The sequence below is a fragment of the Plasmodium chabaudi genome, assembly GCF_900002335.3.
Source record: "Plasmodium chabaudi chabaudi strain AS genome assembly, chromosome: 13".
Taxonomy (NCBI): Eukaryota; Apicomplexa; class Aconoidasida; order Haemosporida; family Plasmodiidae; genus Plasmodium; species Plasmodium chabaudi.
Window position 1 is genome coordinate 594,202 of NC_030113.2, and position 21,723 is coordinate 615,924.

The 21,723-nt window shown below is 23.7% G+C and overlaps 5 protein-coding genes across 5 annotated transcripts; 1 reads left to right on the forward strand and 4 right to left on the reverse strand.

Annotated features, from left to right (window-relative positions):
* Positions 1–149: 149 nt before the first annotated feature.
* On the reverse strand, positions 150–2,996 carry PCHAS_1315000 (ABC transporter B family member 2, putative; the record flags this gene model as incomplete). The annotated part of the gene is made up of 1 exon (XM_736169.2): positions 150–2,996. The coding sequence occupies one exon, from the start codon at positions 2,994–2,996 to the stop codon at positions 150–152; it is 2,847 nt and encodes a 948-aa protein (XP_741262.2).
* A 1,190-nt stretch (positions 2,997–4,186) lies between these two features.
* On the reverse strand, positions 4,187–7,750 carry PCHAS_1315100 (U3 small nucleolar RNA-associated protein 12, putative; the record flags this gene model as incomplete). Its single annotated transcript, XM_739569.1, has 2 exons — positions 4,187–7,542; positions 7,648–7,750. The coding sequence occupies 2 exons, from the start codon at positions 7,748–7,750 to the stop codon at positions 4,187–4,189; spliced, it is 3,459 nt and encodes a 1,152-aa protein (XP_744662.1).
* Positions 7,751–8,739: 989 nt separating this feature from the next.
* On the forward strand, positions 8,740–9,135 carry PCHAS_1315200 (conserved Plasmodium protein, unknown function; the record flags this gene model as incomplete). The annotated part of the gene is made up of 1 exon (XM_727069.2): positions 8,740–9,135. One exon carries the CDS (start codon positions 8,740–8,742, stop codon positions 9,133–9,135), a length of 396 nt encoding a protein of 131 aa, XP_732162.2.
* Positions 9,136–9,457: 322 nt separating this feature from the next.
* On the reverse strand, positions 9,458–14,660 carry PCHAS_1315300 (condensin-2 complex subunit G2, putative; the record flags this gene model as incomplete). Its single annotated transcript, XM_016799150.1, has 14 exons — positions 9,458–9,926; positions 10,071–11,977; positions 12,060–12,138; positions 12,258–12,301; positions 12,458–12,520; positions 12,623–12,686; positions 12,793–12,923; positions 13,057–13,134; positions 13,221–13,290; positions 13,383–13,522; positions 13,612–13,766; positions 13,947–14,085; positions 14,223–14,363; positions 14,595–14,660. 14 exons carry the CDS (start codon positions 14,658–14,660, stop codon positions 9,458–9,460), a joined length of 3,546 nt encoding a protein of 1,181 aa, XP_016654482.1.
* An 826-nt stretch (positions 14,661–15,486) lies between these two features.
* On the reverse strand, positions 15,487–19,182 carry PCHAS_1315400 (conserved protein, unknown function; the record flags this gene model as incomplete). The annotated part of the gene is made up of 1 exon (XM_732263.2): positions 15,487–19,182. One exon carries the CDS (start codon positions 19,180–19,182, stop codon positions 15,487–15,489), a length of 3,696 nt encoding a protein of 1,231 aa, XP_737356.2.
* Positions 19,183–21,723: the final 2,541 nt, after the last annotated feature.

The window sequence follows — 21,723 nt, forward strand, 5'->3', positions numbered from 1 at the left end:
ATACGTTGGAAGCCCCTTGATTTTGATTTCTACTTGTAATTTGGTTCATTCATGGCCCCGATTAGCATTAACATCATTTTAATGAATCGTTAATTACATCGATTTTAGATGTAGAAATTTTTTGAAAATTATATTTTTTTCTAGATAAATCAGCTAGCATCGTTCCCACCAGATTGCATATTCCACATTTCTGCATATTCACCATTAAGTTTAATTAAATCTTTATGGGTTCCCCTTTCTACAATCTTTCCTTTATTTAGTAATATAATTGATTCTGCTGAAGATATGGTACTAAGTCGATGAGCGATAATTATGAGAGTTCTATTTTTTCTTAAATCTTCAACAGCTTTTTGAAATAAGTATTCTGTTTTAGAATCTAATGAGCTTGTAGCTTCATCAAAAATAACAATTTTAGGATCTTTTAATAAACATCTGGCAATAGCTATTCTTTGTCTTTCACCACCAGATAATTTCATTCCTTTATTTCCAACAACTGTATCCCATTTCTTAGGAAGAGCTTCTATAAAATCATATAATTGAGCAGACTTTGTAGCTTTAATTAATTCCTCTTCTGTTGCATCTAATTTGCCATATAAGATATTATATTTGATTGTTTCATTAAATAATACAGTATCTTGTGGTACTATTCCGATAATACTTCTTATAGATTTTCTATTATAATTATTAACACATTTTCCACCTATTTTAATATCCCCTTCAGCATCATAAAAACGATATAACAATTTTGCAATTGTTGATTTACCTGAACCCGTATGCCCAACTAATGCACATGTTGTACCAGATGGAATAAAGAAATTTACAGATTTTAATATTCTACGATTTGATTGTTTTGGGTAACTAAAATTTACATCTGAAAATTCGATATTTACACCAAATTTTTTTTCATGAGATGTAAGAGAAAATGATTCTAAACCTGTATCATCTGCAACTGGTATTTTATCTTTTAAAGCGTCCGTTAAGTCATATATATCTGTATAAGATTTAACTATAGTAGAATATAAGGTTCCTAAAATAGTTAAGGGCGCAAATACGTTGGATATATATACAACAACACTAATAAATATTCCACTATCTTCACCTTTATATAGAATCATATCCACAGCACAAAATAAAGTAAAGAATAATGTTGCATTCAAAATAAATTGTTGTACAACATTTAATAGTCCTAAGCTGTTTAGAATCTGAATATTATATCTATTAAAATTTGATAATGCACTACAAAATTTTTTTATTTCAAAATCTTCATTATTAAAATATTTTACATTTTCATAATTATCTAATGAATCATGAGCTATACCATGATATAGGTTATCCATTTTGTTTACTTTCGTTCGTATTTTCTTACGCCATTTCGTTATTTTTATTGTAGCATATATATATGTTGTTAACCCTAAAACTAATATGCTACCTAATAATCCATTCTTATATTTGAATATAAAAATAATACATGTTACTACACCTTCAATAGCTGCAGGTATTACATATACAATAAAAGAGTTCATCAAATTATTTGTACTTTCGGTTCCTCTATCAACGATTCTCATTATTCCTCCTGAATTTTTATTTGAAAACCATTCATAAGACAAGTTATGAAATTTATGAAATATCGATTGCTGAAGTTCTATAAATGCAGACTGTTTTACATGAGAATATAATACAGCAGATATTTCTTTTAAAAATTTTGAAAAAAAAAAGAAAATGGAATATAATCCTAAATAGTATATAGAATTATAATAATTTTTATTTAACACTTCATTAGATGCTAATCCAAGATAAATTGGTGATACAACACTAAAAATTTTGGAAACTATAATTAAAATAAATATGAATAATACATAGGTTCGTAAAATTAAACTATTTCCTTTTAAATCTATTCTTCTACTAGGCCATAAATACGGTAATAAAATATTTTTAAATTCTGTATAATCAAAATTGTTCTCTAAAAATGCAATATTCTTCATAGTTTCACTTTCACTATCATTAGGTTCATCAAAAGATGTACTTGAATGTCCTTCTTTAAGTTTTTTTTTTTTACTGTTTTGTTTTCTATAATTACAATGACTACTAATAGATAGTCTTATATTATTTTTTAATAAATCATCTTTAATTGATTTATCAACTTCTAACTCATCAATGGATATAGCTTTTTCTTTAATCATTTTTTCCAATTTTTTATTTTTATCACTTTTGCTTAAATCATCTGAATCATTCAATTTATTATATGACATATCATTAGTTGATGATATATCTTGTTCTTTTGTACTACTCCCTAATCGTTTATTTTCATTATTCATTTCTATATCATGATTACTACATGTGGTATTTATTTCGTTGTGGTGTGATAAAGAAGAACTATATTTAAGTGACTTGTTGTCACAATGAATACCTAATACAATGTTTTCATTATCATCCATATCCTTTAATAATATTTTTTTTAACTCTATTTTGGCGATTATATTTTTTTTATTTATAATGTATATATATCTATGGTAAAAATAATAACATGTAGCTGAAATAAGGTTATATGTTATAAGTATAGCTCGAAAAATTACCACACACAAATCAGCACGTTCATTTGGATTTATGCTCATGTCCATATAATAAGTAAAATTAATCATCTTCAAACACATTATAATTATAAATATTCCTGTAAAATTGTTTCCACAATTAAATAATTTTTTTAATCCTTGTAAGTCATATATTTTTGAATTCGCAATTAATGAAAATATTGTGTAAGCTATTCTTATCCCCCCCAAAATAATCATATCAACTAATGTACTACAAAAATTATAAAATCTAGCCCTTTCATTTTGATAAGAGTAAGAGGAATTAAACTTGTAACAACCCAGAAATGCCACTATAAGGATGAGCATATCTATTATGTGATATATTGCAAATCTTTGATTTGATTTCTTTTTTCGTAATTCATTCTGAATCCAAAGGTGTCTTACGTACTCATAGTTTGATACATCCATTTTATAAAACAAAATAAAAAAAAAAAAAATCGAATAGGAAAAAGACAAATGAAAAATAATGTCTCCTTGTATAAATAAACGAATTCTTTGGGCACAAAATATTTAAAAATAAATTGTTAACCACAAATTTTGTAAAAAAAAAATACAAACAAATGAAAAATTATTATATGATTACTTAAAAATTATACAAGCTATGTACCATTACTTTTCAAATAATATAAATTAACATATATTACATATATATGTAACACCAAATATTCTCAAAATATATTCAATAATGAATATATATTATACCCTAAATAATGGGCATATAAAGAAAAAATAAAATTACATAAGGTACAAATTTATACTTATGAATTATTTTTTTTCATTTATAACACTCTCCCATTGTATTTTAACATTTGTTTTTTCTATATATAATACTGTAACGAATATTTTTTTAAATCCCTATTATTTGTGTATGCCTTTAATTAATAAATAAATATATACAATGCACCTCCATTTTCATTGTTTACTTTTAAACTGTACTGTACGGGCACGAATTTTTCTCTTTAACTATTTTGTTAATACTATATTTATTTTTGTATTATATATATCCTTTTACATATTAATAAATTTTTTAATGCTTTATTTTTGAAAATATTTATAAATTATTTTATTATTCCCTTGGGCCGTTTCCGGCGAATATATTATGCACACAATTCCTTTTTTCCTAATTTTTGTGCATGATTAGAAAATATAATTTTTCATTTCCATTTTTTTTTTTTTAATTTCCTTCGAAAATTTGAAAATTCAATGTATATTTTTTTCGTCATTTTCCAATCATATCTTCACCTTTTTTACTTTTCTCTTGTCCTTTTCTAGGCTAGCTAAAAAACTTAAGGACAGAATAAAATAATTGAGAACTGTAATTTTTTATATTTTTACATGCTCAAAAAGTTTAGAATAAATATAAAATAATTATTTTTTTAAGGTGAAGAAAATTGTTTATATATCATTTTTTTTACATATAAAAAAATAGTTGTTAAAACATACAAATTTAGCAAACACAATTTAAAAAATAAGTAAAAGTTTAACAAAAATGAAAACAAAAATAGAGTATACAAGTTGGAAAACACATTCTTAAGTCATGTACTAAGCATGTTGCTTTCCTAATATGCATGTGTAGGTATGCCCATTTGTTGACACACTTACTGGGCTGTTTCTTCGACTTGTCCATGCTTGAACTCGTCTTCCTTTTGCTCTCCCTTAAGGTTGAAGCTCAGGTCTCCACCTATTTCATCATCATCCATTGCATTGACTAAAAAGTTTAAAGTGGTTTGATTAAAGGTACATATGTCTGCATTATTTTTGAGGTTTGGTATAATTAGCTGGTGTAATTCATACAAAAGAAATCTAAAATTGGTATCAAATAAAAATTGATTTCTATAAATATTTATAATTGATAAAATAATATTAATAACATATTCTACATGGAAATTAAAACTTCCACATGCTAAATATTTATTATAATTTTCTTGAATTTTTTGAAAAAAATAAAAAGACATTAAATAGGTTTTCATATAGATCAATAATTTATATGCGTAAGAAAATGGTAACGAAATTAAAATTTCATTTAAAATATTGTTCTTAATATTACACATTATTTTTACAATAAATTCATATGGATTCTGATTTAATAATTCAGGTCTTGATGTAGGTTTAGTTGGTGGTTGTACAAAATCAGGCAACTCATTTTTTGCTTTAGCTTCTTGATATTCAGTTAAATTTTTATAATAAGTTTCTAATAATGTTATTTCTTCTTCTATAATATCTAAATATTCAATTAATTTTTCACTTGATTTTATAGCTTCAATAGTTTTTACTGTAGCTTTATTTAGTATAACATTTTTTTCAACAGATGATGGATATGATAAATCATTTCGAGTAGCTTCTTTTTCGATTTCTAAATTTAATTCCTTTTCTCTTTCTTCCTCTAAAAATATTAAATCGTCTCCCCTTCTCCAACATCGTATACTTTTGTGACTACCCGAAGCAATAAAAAAATTATCATCGAAACTGATAGTTAAAGAAGTAAGGATACCAAATTTACCATCAATTGTACATATACATTGAAATTTAATGGCATCCCACATTTTTATATAACCATCTGACGATATACTTATCAAATGATTTGTTTCATTAAAAAATTTTATCTTAGTTAACACATCACAATTAATATGCAATCTTTTATTTATACTACCATATTCTAAATTCCAAATAAATAAAAATTTATCTGACGAACTAGATGCTAATATTTTATTATCTTTAGATATATCCATACATGTTATTGGTAAACTATGACCATATAAAGTTAAATGCAATTTTAAAGTATCACTATATAATACTTCAATTAAATTATTTAAATATCCTATACATATATATTGCCCATTTGGTGAATACATAGCACAACTTACTTTATCTGTTAAATTATAATAATCAACTTCTTTAAATCGGATTGTGCTTTTATTCAACCTTACTTTTTCCTCTTCCTCATCTTCGCCACTTGCAGAAGACTTATCATTTTCTTCCTCTTCATTAGTAGAAGCCTTATCAGTGGTTAGACGGAAAATCTTTAGATAATTTTCCATACCCACAGATAAAAAATTCGTTTTTTGTTTTGGATTTTGATATAAAGTAATAATTTTATTAGCATGCCCTTTGAAAGTATATTTTAGTTCGATATTTTTTAATTCGTATAACATTATTTCACCAAGGTCATTACTTATTATTATATACTCGTCATGCTCACAAAAAATTGCACTTGTACATCCTTCCAATTTTAATGTTATCATATTTTGATAATTTTTTAAATTCCATATTTTCACATATTTTTTACATATCGAAATTAGCAGTTCATTATTTTCTGATAAATTAATAAAATCAACAGAATTATTATGCCCATTATTAATTTGACATATTTCTTTGAAGCATTTAGAGTAGTCGTATATTATTTTTTCCACAACTTTTGGCGTTGCCTGTTTTGGCACTTCGTCCTCTTCCTCTCCCACTTCGCTGTCTTCTTCTTCATCCTCGCTTTCCTCATCCTGTTCATTTTCATCTTCATCATCTTCATTTTCCTGTACATCTTCCTCACCCCTTTCTTCTTCAATTTGCTGCTCCTCGTCCGTCTTTACAATAAACATATCATGATTATTCAATATATCAAAGAGATTAATTTGAAATATATCCAAACAATTAGTTGCATATGATACTAAAAGATGAACAGATGTATCTTGTTTTCTCTTTTTATATATATCTATATTTTGCAATTTAAATTTACAAGTATAATAAAATATATATTTAATTTCATCTTTTACAGTATGGATATCATATTTATTATGAATTAATAATGCATATTCAATTTGGTTTAACCTTTGAGATAGATTAATATAATCTATACTTGTTTTTCCTTTAAATTTTAATATTTTTTCTTGCTCGTTAATAATATTATTTTTTTTTCTAATTAATTTTTTTATATATCTTTTTTTTCTTTGTTTTTCAGATTTTTTTTGATTTTGTATTGAATTTATTTTATATATTTCTATTTTTTTTAAATTAGAGCAACAAATAAGGATACCATTATTATCTCCATTTATAGAATAGCTAGTTCTGTTACAAATTTTATTTGTATTGTCTAGCGAATTATTTAGAACGTTAATTTTTTTGTCTTCTTCGATGCCTGTTGAATTTTCATTAATGCCATTAATAGGGTCACCACTTATGGCATTACCTAGTACTTCTCCATTTTGAGGAATAAGAAATGAAGAATCTTCAGGTCGTAGTCCACTCTCATCTTCAACTAATAAACATATTTTCATATTTACTATCTTACAATGATTCGGCCTTTTAATTACAGATAAAAAGGTAATATAAATTTTTGAATTTGTAAATTTATCTTTTATATTTGAAAATAAATCTATTTTATATATTCTTAGTGTATTATTACATGCTACTATTAATCGAGTATTACTTTCATTAACTACTAAGCAGTTAATTTCATCTTCACAATCAACAATGGTTTGAACACACATTTGTATATTTAAATCCCATACTTTAATTAGTCCATCTTTAGATACACTAACTAATAAATTATTATTTATAAAATTTTCGACATCATTATTTTCGATTTCTAAAAATTCAATATCATTAACAGCATTAGTATGTCCTTCTAATTTATACATACCCTTATCATTTACTATATCCCATAATATAATGTTTGTATCTTTACTGCATGAACATAAATAATTTCCTTTATTAAATTTTAATTTACATATAGCTGATGTATGACCACTAAAAGTTGATAATATTTTGTTTTGAAAAATATCAAATAATCTAATAGATCCATTCATATATCCAACTGCCAAAATGTTTTTATTCTTCTCACTTAAACACATATATGTTACATGATATGTAAAAAAATAATAGGGAGGTACAAATGGGACCGTCAATTTTTTTTTTATTTCTTTTTCCTGAACATTCCACAAGCTTACTCCTTCATCATGCCCTGCAAACAAAAAAGGGAAAAGTAAATACCATGAGTAAGATGAAAAAACAAATGTAATAAGCTGATAAACCCGATTAATTATATATATATATATATATTCCTTACCAGTTAGTATATGATTGCTATTAAAAAAAATACAATTCGAGCTTCGGGAATTCACAATCCCAAAACAATCCTCGAACTCATATCTGTCATAAGACTTCACCATATTTATTTAAAAAAAATGTATAATTAAAAAAGAGGTATATTTACAACATAAAAAATTGGGAAGCAAATCCATTACAAAATTTGAAAATTTTTAATACATTGTTTTGAACCTATTAATTTCATAATTTTTATAATAATGTTATATACATAATTATGAACATATAAATACATATTAGTGTAACTAATTCAAATATATCGATTATGTTCTTTCTTAATTATAAGATATATATTTGTATTTTCTCTGTTGTAAAGTCATAGCTTCTCATGTTGTATAATAAAAATGTATTAACAATATATTTTTTTTTTTTTTTCAAAATATTTTCATTTAACCATTCCAACATCAATATATTGTAGCTATATATCATTTTTTATTATTTACTCAAATTATGAAAAATATTAACATACATTTTATATAGATACATTATTTAATTCCGCATATTATATTTATAGGCATAGTAAAATTTCTCTTCATTTTTGGCGATTCTTTTTTTTTTTTTTTTTTTTTTTTTTTTCAATACTCCAGTAGCATGAATAATATATAAAATTTATTTTTATTTTATTCCCATTTTTTAGTTATAAAATAAATAAAAAAAATATATTTTTACTAGTTTTAAGTAAAAAAATGTTTATTTTATTTGGGAAATTTTCCCTAACCAATAGGAGATAACTACCCTCACTTTAAAATGATTCTTTTTCCATATTTTTAATTTTTCATTTGTTTATGTAAAGACTTTTATAAGTCCGATGTGTCAGCTATTTTTTAAATAACAAAAACAGGAAATTCTCAAAAAAATTGAATAACTAATACATCTTGTATAAATATGCAAATTTATACGAAGGGCTTAATACCAAAGTATGAGTAAAATAAAATATGAATAACAGTAGGAATACATATATTTGCAACTCTCCTACGTATAAGCAAAACGAATAATGCATCAGCATTTTTCATTATGTTCGGAACACTGAATATTTGAAGTCGTTTCTAAAAAAATGGAACATAGGAATTCACTTAACTATAAAGCCAACAAAATTAACGATTTAAGTAACATGATAAATAATTCCAAATCAGGTAATGATAAAAAAAAGAATATTGAAAATGAATTAAATGAAAGTTGTGAAGATAATTTTATTCAACAACTTTGCCAAGACTTAAATAATGAATCTGAAGAAAATATAAACGAACAAGATAAAAAGGAAACAAATTTATTAACTGATATAGACAATAATTTTATTTTTAAAAAAAAAATTTATGAAAAAAATATTGCACAAATAGAAAAACAAATACAAACAAATAAATTAAACAGACTTATTAAAACAAATGAAATTATGATAGAAATGCTTACATTAATAAAAAATCGAAAATTAAATACAAAATCGTTTTTTTAGCATTCCACTTGTTTAGATAGCTTTTGTTTTTTTCAAAATTTTTTTGTTTTATTCATATGTTTAATATATCATTTTGTTTCTTTTATTCTCAAAAGTTTATTTATTATAATTCAAAAAATGGTTACACATAGCTATATAAATATATGTACATATGTATACACACAAAATCAAATAGTAGGGTAGTAACAAGACAAAATATACTCTACTTGATTGGTATATATTCATTTTTTTTTTGTAAATATTTTACCATCTTTATAATTATTAACATTTTAACGCAATCATACATTAAATACAAAATGCAAAGATAAAATTTTGTAAAAAGCTATCCCTTTTTTGTTTTCATCTTTTGTGATAGCATAGTGTCAAATATTTCCTGAGTATTTTTTATGTGGCTTTCCATATAATCTATATTATCATTATTTTTTTTGAAATTTTGTAAAAAGTTGCAAAAAGTCTCTTTCTGTTTATATACTAAATGATATTTCTTTAACATGTCTTCTATATTTTTCTTGGGAACAATATCATAAGTAAATAAAAAAAAAGTGTTGACTATGCTTAGCTTGTTTTCTAGTTTATTTTCAAAGTAATCAAAATTTAATAAAACTAAAAGAAAGGAACGTAATCTATTCCATATTTTTAAATAAAGCTCTATCTTCTTTTTCTGATCATTGCTTATTATTTCGTAACATTTGTAAAATAAAAATATATTTTTTATAAAATTATTAAAATCGGTATATTCAATATCGAGCTTTTTCATTGATATGGTATACTCAACCATATCGAGAAAATACCTGAAGGGTGTGAAAAAAAATTATTCCAAAAATGAATATGTATCCATATATGTACATAAAAACGAGAATACAATTTTGTCAAAATATAAGACAATAGCTATACGATTGAACATAATCAATATTTTTTAAATACAACACACTTACATTGTTAAGTGAATAATAATACTGATGTAGGAGGTCCATTCCCTTTTTTTGTCTTCCAATTGGATGTTATTACTAATGCTATGATCATTTTTTGAAAATCCATTATTTTTTGTTATTTCAATTTCATTTATAAATTTTATAGAATTAATTAGTTCAATACATTTTGTTGTATTTGATATTAATAAATCCCAATCGCAGGATATGTTATTTTGCTTAAAATATATATTAAAACCAAAAAAAAAGAATGAGACATATAAACACATATATTTTTCTATTTTTATTTTATCATGTAATGGTAATTTTACAATATCTATATCCATCTTATTTATTTTTTTTTCATCATTATATTTTGATATTAACTGTGCAGGTAAAATAAAATCCTTCATATAAATCTTTTCAAACATATGTAATAATATATAATTAAATTTACAAATAAAATTATGTATTATATTTGAATAATTTTTAAATAATGAATTATGATATTTTTTTTTTTTAACAACTATAGACAAAAAAATCAATGCATTCATTTCTTTCTGATTGGCTAATTCCTTTTTTTTAAAAATTTTTTTCTCTCCTTCATTATCATCAACAATATGCTCGTTTTCATTTGTCTTTTTGTTTTTACGGTGTTTTTCTATTCCTTCTTTTATGATAGATTCTTTATCAGATTGTTCAACGGTATCACTATAACTGCTACTGTTAGCAATATCACTAGAGCTTCCATCACATTCACTATATGTTGTATTGCCTATATCTTCTGAATTGTTTGATGTAACAATTTCATTAGCATTTAAATTGGAAAATATATATTCAGTTGATTTATTTAAGCATTCAATATTTTTTTTAAAAAAAGTTTCTAACATTCCCCATTTAAAAAATAAAGGAATAATATAAGATTTACACATATTTTCATTTTTTATTTTATACAAACTATTTAACTGTCTACAACCATATTTATGTATACCTAAATAATTATCCATATCTAAATTTATATGTTTTAATATTTTAAAATAATATGGTTGCATTAATGTATTTATACTGTCTATAAAAAATTTTTCTAAAAACTGTGTCTTTAAAAATTCCTGAACATGTTCAGAATTACATACTTCGATTTCTTCGTCATTTTTTAATTTTAAAAAATTATATATGCATATCAAAAGAGATGAATAACGAATATATTTTTTATTTAAAATAGGATCCTTTAACAAAAGATATTTTTTAATATAATTTTTACTATGAATATTATTTTTATTTTCATTTTTTTTAAGCAAAAACATATTATCCTCTTCCCTCAATTTAATATTCGTTATTTCAAATAATACACAAGCCAAATTATATCTATCAATTAATTTCATATTAGTAGAAAATCTACTTATACATATCATCAAAACAGGATATTCATTTAATAAGTTTATACATTTTTTTGCTTGTTCTTTTATATCACAATCCCACATAGAATATGTTATTAAATTTGAGGCCAACCTTAAAAATTCACAGATTTCTTTATTATATATTTTTTCATGATGTTCCTGTTTTATATATGATAGTTTTTTAATACAACATTCAATATTAAATGTGAAAAAATCTTTTGTTATTCTTTTATTTAATTCATTGTAATCAATTTCATTAGAAAAACTCGGGTTTAAATTTTTGTTTAATTCTAATACAAGAATAATAAAATTTTTTCGAACTCTTAAACATTTATCATTTATAAGATATTTAATCCTATCAAATATTTGCATAAATATTTTATTAATTTTTTTATTCTTTGCCATTTCACAGAAACCTAAAACCACCTCTGTTTTCACATTATCATAACTTTTACCCCTTAAAAGTTTATTTATTAAAGTATCAAATAATTTTGTCCTTTTGTCTTCACTTATTATTTCCCACAATTCATTTATAACCTATTACAAAAAAGTTGAATTATTTACCTGTCTTATGTGTGCAGCTAGCTATTTTTTTTTTTTTTTTTTTTTTTTTTCTTACATAACAAATACATTTGGCTATTGCTTGTAAAACACAAGAATTCTCATCTTCGCACATTTCAAAGAGGGAATTATAGGCTCTTGTAAAGGGAATAAACACAAATATGCATATTAGTACATATGTATGCAAATATATATTGGCATTATTTTTTATATACAATCTATTAAAATAATTTTTATTAATACAACTTTGGCTAACTTTTCCATTCCTTGCAAATAATTTATGTTTTTTATGCATGGGTCCTAAATTTAGGGTTTTAGCAAATTTGCCAAAAGAGCCAAAATAAAGCATACATGTATTTATAGCCATAACAAAGACTAAGTGGTGGTTAAAATTTTTTTCAGCATATTTTATAATATTCGCATGCATTTAAATAAACAAGTGCAAATTTAATTTACCACAATAGGGAAAATCAGCTGAAAAATGCATACGGTGTTAAACCGAATTTTCCAGTTGGCAGACTGAAGGGGAAAGTAAAGTATACACATATAAGTGTATGCAACACTTTGAGAAATAAAATAAGCATATATAATTTTTCACATATTTTCATCTCGTTGAATTACCATTAAGTTTCTCCAAATAACTGGGTCATATATTTTGAAAATTAAATTGTTAACACTTTTATCCCTTTTATAAAGTAAGAAAAAACAAGGGGTTATGAAATAGTAGGATAATACACAACTTCTTTCACAAACGTATTATTCGATGTATATAATATTGCATATTTATTTACCCCTTATTTGTGTGAAATATGTTAAGAAGATATCTGAAGCGTGATGCAATTTTAATGGGGCACTTCATAGAAAGTTGCACGAGATATTCGATTTGGTTTTCTACTACAAATTGCATTTCACCAGAGCAGTTCTATGCATAAAAAAAATAATAAATATACAATTTTATTAACAAATAGTATATATTAATATACAAAATGCCGACATATATAAAATTTATAATTTTATAAAACTAAGAAATGAAACATGTCTATTCTTTTCATTACTTTCCATGCCATGTAGATAATTTCACAATAGTGGTTAATTGCCTCATATGATAAGAGGACAGTATTATGAACCATTTTCTGTTAAAAAGAAAAAATGAAATAAATAATACATCGAAATTTAGTAAAAATAAAAGAGTTATGTACATATCATTTTTATTGCTTACACTAAACAGATGAGAGGCTATAGATTCATGTTGAAGCCATACATATGACAAAAATAATTTCCCATCAGCACTGAAAATGTAAAAAATATATACATCCATATTTTGTACTTATTTGTGCTTTTTTTTTTGATGAACAAAATATTTGAAATAATCTTGGATTACTTTTCATAAAATTTCGGCAGGTTTAATGAATAGGAGCACAAGAGACAAAATGAATCTATTGTTTTTTCTGGTGTTTCCCATTTTATATATTTGCAAAAGTCTTTATATTTTTTAAGTTTACTAATATCTACACCTTTACCCTATAGTGATTATCAAATTCGAGAAATTTAGACACAAAATTGTACATACATATATGCATATAAGCATTTGGAAAAATCTCTTTATTTACCTCCGAAGAGCAACATCTCCATAACAAAAATAATAAGACATTTATTTTTACGTTCTCAGAAAATATACTATCTTTTAAATTTAATTCACATATTTGTAATAAACATTTTCCAAATGATTCTCTCACTTCTTTATCACTCAACATAAATTGAAGTTCTATTAAATAAAAAGCGAAGAAATAAAAGGTGGCAAAATAAAATGTGACGAAATAAAATGTGACGAAGTAAAATGTGGCGAAGTAAAAAACGGGATGCAAAGAGCGTACGGGTGAACAACAAAATTACAAACATGCTTAGTAGGAGATTATTAATGAAAAAATATTTTTATAAGTATAACCAGTTATTTTATTAAATAATGCTTCGAAATATTCATCAAAAGAAATGTGTTTATTTTTTTTTTCATTATTTTCTAAATGTTGTAAATATAAGAAGATAAAACTTATGCAGCATAAGAGATACTGCCTATCTTTTTCCTCCTTAAAAAATTTATATATAATACAAGAATGTATAACTATGTTCATATAAAATGCAGGTACATAATATACTGACTAATAGTATAAACAGTTTGAGAATAAAAATTTTAATTTAATTTTCTAAAAATTTTCATGCATACCAAAAATAACAATGTCTTATTTTCTTCATCAAAATTTAATTTCTCATGATTTATATGTTCCTCTAATTTATTTCCCAAATATAACCAAATTTCTCCAATCTCATTATTTTTACATGATTTAAATATGCTCAATAATTCCGTCTTTTTCAAACAAGAAAAAATAGAAACATGTAGAGAGTAAACACTTTCATAAAACATTCTAAACACATTTATCATTATAAGTACAAAGCATGGGTATATATATTTTTTATCATATTTTATTAGATAAGCTAAATTCGTATAAGAACGAAGAAGGTGTAATAATACTAATCAGACTGGTGCATATATTAGCTATAAAAAAGAAAAAGCTAGCTGTATTTTTATAGGGCTCACCTTTTTTTTGCATAACAATTTGAACTCAGGTAGCTCCTTAATGTTGTCTAAAACTTTTTGATGCATTTTTTATTTTTTACAATTATAAATATAATGAAATGCGTTTTCGATCGGTATTATATAATAGCGTTATTTTTCTTTCTTAATAAGTATGCATAAATAATTAAGTACACATGTGGTATTATTAAAATGGAAAACTCAATCCCCATGAATTATATTGCCATGTCTTTATATTATTTCTCGTAATTTTTTTACGCTATAATTTGTATATTTTTATTAATCAATTATTATTATTTTTTTTAATAAATAAGATAAATGTTTTATTTAAATAAAAAATATGCACAAACAAAATCAGTGTTAAAATCAAATAAGTAATACTAATAAATATGTAAATATTTGTATATGCTTGTTTATTTACATATTCATCTTTACATAATTACACATAAAAAATATTATAAATTTTAACACTTCCAATGCATTATTATATGTATATATGCTATACACCTCAGTGAGACATATACATAAACAAAAAAATATAGAAAAATAGGATGCTTACGCGTAAGTTCAAAAAATTAGAAACGAGAAGAAACGAGAAAAAACAAGAAAAATATCTAAAAATAATTACTATTCACCAGTATATAATGATGATAATAATAATTTAACATATTAGTGCATAGAGACCCTTGAACTTATCAAAAAATCACAATACCATATTATTTTATTTCTTTGCTCTCCTAGGGCGGCCTAAGCAAATAGCGTGTCATTTCGTTTTCACTGGCTTCTCCAGTTTATTTCACATCCACTATGCGCTTTTTCATTTATTTTTTTCCAAATTTTTCAAAGTTTTCAAAATTTTCAAAATTTTCAAAAATTGCGCTCGCTTTGGCCATGGCTAATCGCCGTTATCCTCCGAGGAGTCCACAGTTATGCACCTGCGTATGCTTGACTTATCATCCATATGTTTTGCTTTAATCTTTTCAGCCATTTTATCAAATTTGGCAATATCATAATGATTATTTTTACTAGATATATAGGCATCTTTTATTTTTCTTTTTTTATATAAATTCGTTTTATCATTAAAAGTAGTACTAGAATTTAGTACACTATTATTTCCATCACTAATAACGAACATATTTTCATTTGTGGGAATACTTTTTTGTTTTGAAAATCGAATAATATTGGGTCGGTCTGTTTCAATATAATTACTATTATAATTGTAATGCATATTATTTTTGATGGAATTATCAACAGATGTATTACTCACAATTGTTATGGTACTTTTAGTAAAACTATTTGTAGCATCTCTAACTTTTTTTAAATTAAAAATAGAAGAATTTTGTTTGTTCATATTAGTGTTGCTACCGCTTTTTCTATGACTACTATCATAAGTATTATTATTTTTTTTTTTCGTAATATTTTCAATAAGTGTTGTTATATTTTTTGGATTATTTTTAATTGGTGAACATCTACTTGAAGTTTCTTCTATTTCATTATCTGAATAAATGATAATACGAGCAGATGCTAATCCTTTTCTTTGATTATTATTAAGTTCATTATTGTCAATATTTTTTTTTTTTGTATTCATATTTGAATTTATTTCTTTAGTATTATTATGCTTATTTGATTCATGCATTTTTCTTTTATTCATTAAATTATTTGAATTATTTAATGTGTGTATATTTTTAAGAGTTAGATTATATTTATTATTTTTACCTACAATATCATTTGTATTTGCTCCATAATGTTTGAAGTTACCAATACTATTATTTTTTAAATCATACATTTCTTTTATTTTATAATTTTCTTTTTTATCATGATCTATACTACTTAATATAATTTTATCGTTAGTCATATTTTTATTTCTATAAAACGTAGCATTTAATTTTCCCATTTCTATCGTATCAAACAGGAATACTTTTTTGTTTTTTCCCTTGTCATAATAGATATCAATTTTATATTTGTCTTGATAGAAATTTATAAGTGCTTCTATATATTCATAATGAATTATTACATTTGTTTTATATCGAAAATTAAATAAGCTTGTTAATATATCTGATAATGCTATATGTGAGAACTTACAAAAATATTTGTTACTTTTTTCTACCAATATATCAAAACCTGCTGATATCATATCCTTTAAAAAACATTTTTGTTTATTAAATATTTTAATATAATTTAATATATCATGAGATATGCTTTCAAATTTTTTGAAATATTTTTCAACTAGTTTAGAATTGTCTTTACAATTGTTATTTATATTGTTTGCTTTATTTCCTTTGTTTCCATCTTGTTCCCTTTCACCAGTTTTGTCACTTACTTTCATTTTATCAGATCCGTCTACTTTTTGTGATCCATTATTGGGTAGACTACTACTTTCTTCATTTCCACGTTTAACTAAATCGGGGTTGTTTACTAAATTGTTTGATGATGACATTTTCTTTCCTCCATTATCATTTCCATTCTTTTCGTTTTTCAAATATTTATCTTCCTGTGTATTGATTCCATTTTCTATTTTTTTTTTATTATCTAACTCTTTTGAATTAGGGTGACTATTTTTACAATGAATAGAACCACTTTTTCCACTTCCATTCATAGTAGCCAAATCTGCATCTACATTTTCTTTACTAGCTTTTTCCATATTATCATGATATACTTTCCATGCTGATATATCCTTTAATATATTATTTAGATGCAATTTATTATTTTTTTCAAATATTTGAGAAGTTTTAATTTTATTAATAAATTCTTTTTCATAATTTACAAACAATTTAGTATTGTATGAAAAGATATATTCAAACCAAATTCGACATATATCAATATCATTTAATGTGTTTGAAGTTTTATTTATTATTGTAGTTAACCATCTTAATTGTTTTACATCTATTTCTATAAAGTCATCTAAAAGCATATTAAAATGTTTCAATGTTTTTTTATGTTTTTTCATAACATGTAGAAATATTTTATGAATATATATTTTTATAATTTTTTGAATTTCTGATATATCTACTTCACCTGGTAGTGCATCTAATTCTTTTTCTAAATTTTCAAAATATGAAATATATTCTAAAGGAATATGTTTTTCAAACTTTTTCCAAGCAAAGGGATTAAAAATAATTTCTTCTTCCGATAAATCAGATTCGTCTTCACTATTTCCATTTTCTTCATCGGATGAAGATTCACATATATCTTCCTCACTAGAATATATAATAAAATCATCATGTTTTTTTTCATTACTTTGTATATCATTACTTATGATATATACATCATCTGTATTTTCATTTACAAATTGGGAGGAAGATAAATTTAATACGTTTTTATAATTTACATTATCTGAGATATCACTTTCTTCACTTCTGTCTGCATTTATTTCATCTACTTCTTTATCACTTTCATATGTGTATTTACATTTTGAACTATAAAATGAAAAAAAATAATTTGGATTTATTTCAATATAATCATCTGAAATATCTGCACTCCATACACTATACTCGTCTTCAATTTGTCTTGTTAATATAATTTCATTTTTTGTTTTATTTAATTCTTTATACATTTCTTCATCATCTAAAAATGGATCGTTTATATCATAATACATATCACCACCTCCTAATTTAAAATATGATGTTGGGTCTCCAACTAGATGTTGTAAATTTATTCGATCAGATAATGAATTAATACATTTTAAAAGTGGATCTAAAGATTCTTGTTTTTTTTTTTGAAGATCAAAATTTTTAAAATCATCGTAAGGAAATAGATTACTAGGCCCACAATTTATTCCTGTGTTATTACTTAATAACGTATTTGTAACCATTTTTGGAATTATTTTATTTTTACCATTTACAGTTTGATCATCTATTAAATTGCTGGAAGTCTCTTCAATAGAATAATTTGTATTATTCCCTGTAGTTAGACTACCAACATTATCGGTTAACATATTTGTCGACGTATTCAAATTGCCTACATCTACATTTTCATTTATTATTACATTACTAATACTATTATAATTTTGATAGTATACAAAACTACATTCACTTTTATATTTATTTAAACATTCCGAATAAAAATCTATAACTACACATGGGGTTTCTCTTTTTATATTTCTATCGTCACTATTTTCAATAGATGTTATATCTATATATATACTAGTTCCATGTTTATATCTTTGTAATATTAAATCCTTTTCACGAACATTTTCTTCTTCTACTTCTTCATCGGATAAATTAGTTTCATCATTTAATAAAATATCATCTTCCGTTTCATAACTACTTTTATTTTCAATTCCTAAATGCTTTTTTCCATCTTCATTCTCATTATTTTTTTTTATACCCAAATGAGTTCCACTACTATTAGTAGTAGATACAGGACCCGTTGTCCCGAAATTATTATACATGTTTATTTCATTTTTGTTTGTATTAGTCATACCATAAATATCTAAATTGTTTTCTACCTTTGGGAAATTATTTATTTCACTATTCTTTTTGCCATCATTTATTCGCATATTATCTGTTTCATTATTTTTTTTTTTTCTCTCACTCTTACAATTATGATCTATTTCATTTTCTTTCCTTTTACTTTTGTCTATAGTATCCATTGATTTTCATTATACTCAAAAAAAAAAAAAAAAAAAAAAAAAAAAATAGAAACAAGACTGAATGAGCAATATTTATCGGAAAAATAAGCTAGCGATTTTACAAAAAAACTGGAAATAAATATACATACATTAAAGTATGTCAAATTAGTAAATATACAATTTCTGAACTAGTATAATAAATTGATTAAAAGCTTCGATTTTTCAAATTAGTATATATACATGCATAGGTGTACATAAATAACTAGTGAACTATGCCCTAGCCATTCGCCAGTCTGGTAATATATTTTAAAATGCTATGCGTGTATATGTCACTTATTCATTTATTTTGTGTTAATCCGTTTTTTCTCTATATATAAAAATCGTATTTTACACTTATAGCTATATGTTTGCTTTTCTTACATAAACTTGTAATTGCTTATGTTCGTTTATTCACTATCACCAAATTTATATACACTTTTGAATTGTCTTGAATATAATTTTGTTATTTCTAAGCATTATATTTTAATACCACGAGTTGTGTAAATATGTTAATACATATGCATGCGAATCACTTGGAGATGCACCACTGAAAGGTATACATACTAAATGATAGTCATTAATTTTGGCTTCCCAAAATATACATATATCGCTTTAAACACAGTTAAAAGATAACCTGTATTTATGCTGTACATACACATATGTATATATTAACTTGGTTATTTTATATGGAAATATTTATTTATAAATAGTTTCAATAGTGAGATATATAAAGAAATATATGGATATGTATGTATTACAAATGGTGAATGAAAAAGCGAGTTGCTTTCTTTTTTGAAGGGTCTTGAAAATCAATTTAACTCATCATTATAACACAAATTAAAATATAATTTTCTACAATTATTCTACACCCTAATAATTAATAGTCAAATAAATCATAAGCAATTTAATACATATTCAAAAATATAATTTTTTTTTTTTTTTTTTTCACTTTTTTGGGGGTCCAAATAAAAATTCATATATATATCTTAAAGCAAATCATTAAAGATTTTCTCTTTTTCGTGGTTTTAAAATAAAAATATGAAAAAAAAAAAAAATACATATATAAATAAACAGATTAATTAAGGAATCTCGTTAAATAGCAAAATATTAATACGATAAAACAACTAAATGTAATGGATATCCAAATGAATGAGCCAAATATATAAAATTTGTATTCCTCCTTATTTTAACTTCCTTTTTCTAATTATAAATAAAAAGTTTTATTAAAAAAAAAAAATAAATAAATGACAAACAAATAAACTATAATATATCTTTGTTCCGTATTGTCAAATATATAATTTATTTAGTAATGTAAAATTATTGCTTGAATATAATTATATACATAAAATAATTTAATTATTTTTTTTCCTTAACTAGTACTAGCAATGTGCATACATATTTTTGATATATTTCATTTTATTAACATTTAATATTCTTTACAAAGTTAAACAATTTTATTGTCTTAGAATATTTTTTCGAACAAAACGAAAGAGAGGGAAAAAAAAAATAAAAGGACAACAATAAAAAGCAATAAAGAAAAGCATTGATAAGTACTATCGTACAAAATAATTATGAAATATAATCAAATTTATTGAGAAAAAAAATATTAAAATAAAAAAAAATTAAAAAATATTTTAAAAATAAATACTTAACAATTTAGTAGAAATAATTTTTTTATTTTAATATAAAAGAGAATCTTAATAAAAAAAAAAAAAACAGTCCGTGTGCATAAAATTCTAAAGATATATGCTATTATTCGTTCAATCAACTTTATTATTTTCCTTCTAAGTAATAAAATAAGGGTGTGGTATTTCCTATTTTCAATTCAAAACTAAGAAAATATACAATTATTTTTAACTTGAAAATTTTGACAAATTTGTTTTCCATTTTAGTTCATCATTTTTGTCCTCCTTTCATATAATCATCCCATCATATATAGTTTAAACATTTCAACTTCATAAACAAGTACGAAAATGGGCATGTATGCATCCATACTGCTATATACCTTATTGCATACTCTACTTGTAAAAGCGAAAGAACAAATATTAAAAAAAAAAAAATGAAAAACAGGGCGTACCCACTAAACAAGTGGTTATTAAACGATAATCATATATGCCATATTTTTAGTTCTCTTTTAAATATAGTTAAATTTATTTGGGCATATAATTATATGAGAACTTTATCAGATGACTATTCAAATAAGACGAACGAATGTTTCGTTCTCTATGATTTTCTTTTCTTAATTATAATTTATGTTGACATAAACACTTAGTTTTTCTGGTTTGTTGTGCAACCGCGAATCGAGCGAATGCATGTGCATATATCGTTAAAAAAGAAAAAAAATCAAAAAAACGTGATAAAAATAGTATAAAAAAAATCAAAAAAATATGGAAAAAAAACTTCATCTTTATGAGACAACATTATCAGCATAATATCTCTCACAAAAATCTTACGTATCATGCATGACAAAACTATTTCGAAGTGTGTAAATTATTATGGCGAGTCCCTTTTGAGCCCCCATTT